The sequence below is a fragment of the Physeter macrocephalus genome, chromosome 4, assembly GCF_002837175.3.
Source record: "Physeter macrocephalus isolate SW-GA chromosome 4, ASM283717v5, whole genome shotgun sequence".
Taxonomy (NCBI): Eukaryota; Metazoa; Chordata; class Mammalia; order Artiodactyla; family Physeteridae; genus Physeter; species Physeter macrocephalus.
The window spans coordinates 127,457,105-127,462,867 of NC_041217.1; the positions used below are offsets into that span (position 1 = coordinate 127,457,105).

The following is a 5,763-nucleotide window of genomic DNA, read 5'->3' on the forward strand; positions in this document are numbered from 1 at the left end:
TATTTTGTTTATGATATTTACACAGTTCTTTCCAGAAAGAAAAGCATAACCATATGATCAACAGGAGACTCCATGGATCACTGAGATGACCATGAGTGTCAGCCAGCACTCCTTGCATTGTGCTTTAAGGTGACTCTTTGGACCTCAGGTTCTTCATGTGTCAGATGAATCAATGGGACAATCTGACTACACTAAGCTAAAGTTGGGCCATCTGACTACATTAAGTTAATGTGCTGTGAGTCTATGATTCATTTTTCTAGAGGACTCAGCCAAGTTGGAGATTCCCTTTATTCATCCAGTTGATTAAACTCTTCAGATTCTTAAAGTGGCTTTGTTTCTTTTAATTCACTGTCTCCCTTCTCGTACCACTGAGCTAGTTGAACAGTTGTTAAAAAAATAAATGTTTCAAGCTAGGGGACTTTTTGGACACAGATTATGAAACTTTAGTTGTGATGCTGGCCAAGCAAAGTGGGTAGTTTTCTCTGTGGGGTATGGTAGGAGAGAAGAGAAAAAAAGATCTGCTTTTAATGCGTCAGAACTAACCACAAAATAATTGGGCCTACAGTCTAATCTAATCATGCTTTTGTTTATTCACCTCATATAAAAGTCTCTTAAGAATGCATCTGAGCACAATATATAATAATACTATAACATACATTGTGAGAAACTTTGGAAAACAATAAAATGTCCACCTGAAATAAGCAGTGTTCATAGACATACAAACCCATTGGTCACGCACATTTGTGCCATCTCTTGAACTACTGAGTCACAATGCTGAACTGAAAGCATGAAATAGATTTTACAAACAGAGACTGAAGCCACTCAGAGGCCTAACAAGTGTTATCAGAAGCTTCACATTTGCATAATTTACTACATCAGTTCACATTTTATTATAAAATTCACATTGTTTTATTGTTTTCTTTTGTAATTAATTGGAACATGACATTCCTGCTTAACAGCAGGCAGGGGGCTTCCTCTTCAAAGTCAGTAGTTTGGGGACTCTCCGGAGAACCATCTGTGAGTTGCTTGTTAAACCGAATGTAGTGTTTCTTGTTAAACCGGAGCCACAATTATAGAAGAACCCAGTTAAAACTCAACTCATGTGTACAGATTTGGATAAAACGGGTAAAAACCGCATCTCACTGCCCCCTACCCCTATCAAACTATATAAAAGTAAAAGCTCAATAGAAACCATTAGTATCTAATGTGAGAATCCTGTTTCCAAAACAGTTCACGAAGGGGTTGAGCAGTATTAGCAACTCAGACTGGGAAAAGGGCAGACCCAACTGGTGAGGGGGGCCGTATGTCTCTCTTCAGCGATGTTCAGGTTCTATAACAATACACAATACAAAACGTTACAGGAAAAGTCGTAACTCTTAGGCAGAGTCTTCTACACAAATTGAACACCACCGTTGGCAGGCAATGTTAGATATATAAATTAATAACTTACAAAACATTACATTATATACATTAAGTAATAAATACACGGTTATAAACAGGAACGGAGGTGATAGCGCGGAAGGCAGTGCAAGAGAAAGACGGCAGCATTACACTGGAAACGGTGTAACTGGTGTTAGCGTGAAGAGGGGCGCAAGAGAACAGGATGGGGACTGTGTGACCCCAGTGGCACAGGGGTTCGGGACCCGACAGGGCAACTGCTCATGAAGCTGAATTCTACACAGACTGTTACTGTGAACAACATGACTACCCCTTAGTTTGTTCAACCTTATTCTGTTTACAGCAAAAAAGTGCAACTCTAGAGGAGAAAAAATACTGTTGGAAGCAGGCAAACAGAGATACATTATAAGGGCAACTGAGGAGTTGTTTGGGACCATAGGAGAAGGAAGTTGAATGTGGTTAGAAGCGTAGCCTTTCTATTTGCAAAAGTAACCATAGTCAAGTGAAAGATATTGCCCAAGAAAGAAGGAAGACCATTTTCTTTCCTTTTTTTTTTTCCCCCAGAAAGAGTCAAAAAAGTTTATGTCAACTTTGAACGCTTATCTGTGTAGAAGTTAATACTAAACTCTAGGTGTTCAACAGGCATTTTAAAGACGTGAAAATGTTTTACAAAAAAGGCACACAGGTTGGCAGACAAGGGGACAGGTGAGCAGATTTAGAAATGACATTATTAGTCAGTCAGTTCAGTCACTAGAGGGGAGAGATTCCCAAAACTTAGTGCAGAAAAATCTCTCAGTTTTGTGTCTTCCATTTTCAAGCCATTCGGTTGTGATGCGAACTTGGCCTCCAGAACCACAGAAAGCTTCAGCTCTCCACTAAGCTTGCAAGCAAGGCAAGTCAACTGTGGAATTTCCTGAGCTGCTATGTGCTTCCTGGTCGTGCATTCTGGCTCCAAACCCAAGTAACTGGAAAGGCCGGGAGGCCCTTGTCCCGTGCAGGCCTCGGCCCCCATGGTGGGCTGGCCCTACCATACAGCTGGCATGCTTGTCAAGGGTGGAATGTTCATCTCCATATGAAGAGGGAGATTATGTGTCAATCGGGGACTTGTCTTCTGTTGTGATGTCTACATCAGTCTCTCCCAGTGAATCCCTATTTTCCGGATCGATCACACAGAGTGTCTTTGTGTTGCCGAAATAGTTGTGGCCCTCTCCTTTCTCGTGGCCTTCAGAATCCTCCTCTTCGAGGGTCAGTTCAAATTGAAACTTCTCCATCAGACCCTGGCAGTCTCTGTTCTGCTCGTCCAGTGGTGGGGAGGGACTCTGGGGTATCATGCTCTGATACCAGTTCCTGTTATCTTCTAAAGTATCCAGAATGTCCTGGGCATCAGGCTGTACCAGGTCCGCCCAGGTCTCCCACAGCGGATGGACAATGTAGTCGATGAAGCCCACCTGGAGAAAAATAAGAAGGTTACACATCTGTTATTGTGATGGGCCCTGGAACACCAAACAAGCCGTCCTGGTTTGCATGTGAAGAAAGAGCCACAACAACCCAAGACAGGTCAATAATACTGGAATCTGTTATTTGAGTACCTACTATATGGTGCATCCTGCACTGAATGCAATATATACATTATCACTCTTAATCACGCAGAGTAAGTATGGTTATTCACCATTCACAAAGGAGGAAACTGTGACTCGTTGAGATGAAATATCTTGTCAGAGATCACAGAGCCAGTAAGTGGTGGAGATGGGACTCAGTGCCACCTTTGTCTGATCCCAAAGCCTGTGTTGGTTTCACTAGAACTGATTACTTTTCCTCTGACGTCTGCCAGGTAAGAAGTCTGGACGTAACCCTGGCTGGGAATGACTTTGTCACTCCTCGGATTCTGTGAGTCATTCTCTGAAGAAGGAAGCTCCAGGTCTACTGAGCTCTGACTCAACATTCTTTCCCTGATAACGTTAAAATATGCCGCGGTTTTAAAATGAAAGGGAGCCGGCCTCGTATGACTCTGAGATGTCTCAAGTTCTGTGGAATGTTTTTGGTTTGTAGACAACGTAGGTAAAACACTTGAAAACACTTCAAGCCCCTAAACAAACAAATATCCCCTCTGCGGACACGTCTGCAATTGTTTTAGATCCAGAGGGCATACCGTCATTTCCATCAGGAGAAAGAAGGAAAAATAAAGACAATTAAGCAGTTCCTTTGCTAGTGTTCCTGTGAAGAAATATGAAGCTGATGGTTCTGTTATGGTTTACACAGGGGCTATGCATCCTGCATGAGCTGGCTCTGTGGCCTTATGTTGACCTTTCCACTGTGGGACAAACAGGAAGCATTGGGGGTGGGAGCAGGCTGAGAGAAAGAATAGGCACTAGTTGAATGAGGGAATGGAATTCCCCTGTCATGGTCTGGGGAGCTGGAGAGATGCTGGGTCGGGATTCAGGGGTAGATGAGCAAAGGCAACTTCTGTGCACCCATGGGCATTACATAGCTGTCTTTCCACACTGCTGGAAACTTCCCTTTATTAACATTCTGGATTTGGGCCAGTTATTTAACACATCAAAGTTGTACCATATCAAAGAACCTTAGTCTTTTGTGACTTTTATCTGTTTATCTATCTATCTATCTAGCTAGCTAGCTAGCTATCTATCTATCATCTATCTATCTTTTCTCTGGTGTTTCCCTAGCCTAAACAAACAGAATTCATACCACAGTCAGGGCATCTCTGATCTGCCCTGATTACAAGAACTTCGACTGTGGATGATTCAGATATTTCTCTTGCTTCCACCCACTCCTCTTTCCTCCCTTTTACTTCTTTATGTATGTTTAGTGGTTTTTAGAGACTATTTTCAAGGTGTTTTCCAGGTACCTAAAAGAAACAAGCTCAAGGCAACTGAGAAAATTCCATCAGCTGAACACAGTGCGGTCATTTTCTTTCTTCATTTGTTCTGCTTCTTCTAAATGTTCAGCACTTTTTTGAAAGGCAGCCTCTAGTTGCTTATTTCCTAGGCCCTGGGACGAGAGAACTCTACAAATCCAAAGAGCACCTAGTCAAGGGCTTCATTGCCAGACTATTCAGACAATGCTCACCAGAACCCATCTGTAGGAAATACCAGGGTGGACCACAACATCTTGGAAACAGTGAGACCTGTTCTCAGTGATGGACAGTGAAGAGTTTTGGGTGGAGGGCAGCTGGGTGAACTGGACCAAGAGGACAGCTTCTTCACCTGACACACTGGGGAAATACCTGCTATGTCTATGTCACAAGGCTCTTTGGAGGTTCAAATGGGATAATGTATGTGAAATGTGTGGAAAACCACACAGAACATCATATACATACAAAACACCACTGCTGCTAACAAAAGGGCAATATGCTATTCAGTTAACTAATTCATGAATATCTTGTTCTAATTAAGGCATTAGGGTATTTGAATTGGCCCTAACTTAATGTTATCATGTGTTTTTATGGCATATTAGACCTTCAGAGCACTTCCACAGATTTTAAACTCATATGATTGGTTTTCTTTAAAAAGCAACACAACAATAACAATAATTGCAAAGGAACTGTACATTGATATTATAACTACATGTAAATTTGGGAGTAGAAGGTAGTAGGGAAAGAGGATAAACACTAACAAAAAATACTCTGAATGCTTTTGTGATAAAGGCCTTGGGCAGCCTAGAGACACAGTCTTAATCATGACTGCCTGGCTCAGGTCATTTGTTGTCCTGCAAAAAATAGCATCTCAGCCGGCCCTGAAGCCTTTGTAAGAATATCAACACTATCTAGTGCTACATATTTTGCAGCTAGCGGCATCTGGGGCATTTCTGCATCTCCCTGCCTACAGTGTAATGTCCCCCCGGTCCTTAGCACAAAGGGAGTTTGTGGCTTTGGACACAACCAAAAGATGTCAGCATGCTCTCAGAAGTGTAGACGCGACCTTGGAAGGGGACACAGGACAGCACTTCAACTATGAGGCAGAGAGATGTGTGGGAATGAGATTCGTCACCTCTGGTCATGGTAGCAGTGTGCATGATTATGGAGAGACAACGAAAACAGGAAACAAGGGTGAAAAGCAGAGGTCCTGGATAAAGACAGAGCTGGGGGAAACCTAGAGGGATGAGACGAAGGAGATGGCAGCATTCAGTTAAATCAGCAGGATTTGCTAAGGTCATAGACAATGATCTAAACTGAGGATACACAGTCCAAACTTTGATGAATTTCTGAAGACTGCTTTATCTCCTCGCTGTGAAATTGAGGGTAATGCAGAAGGCGAATGAGTCATGAGCATAATGGAACTAAATAAGTAATTGCTTCCTTATAATTTCACAAACACACACACACACACACACACACACACACACACA

General features: G+C 42.4%; 1 protein-coding gene across 5 annotated transcripts in view; it reads right to left on the reverse strand.

The window, feature by feature from the left end:
- Positions 1 to 567: 567 nt before the first annotated feature.
- PDE4B (phosphodiesterase 4B) overlaps positions 568 to 5,763 on the reverse strand; it is a 489,372-nt gene continuing 484,176 nt past the window's right edge. For all 5 annotated transcript variants that reach the window (XM_024119649.3, XM_028489297.2, XM_028489295.2 and 2 more), the window contains one exon: positions 568 to 2,846. In XM_024119649.3, the coding sequence (XP_023975417.1) occupies positions 2,484 to 2,846 (363 nt within the window). In that variant the 3' untranslated portion in view covers positions 568 to 2,483. The remainder of the gene's footprint in view (positions 2,847 to 5,763) is intronic.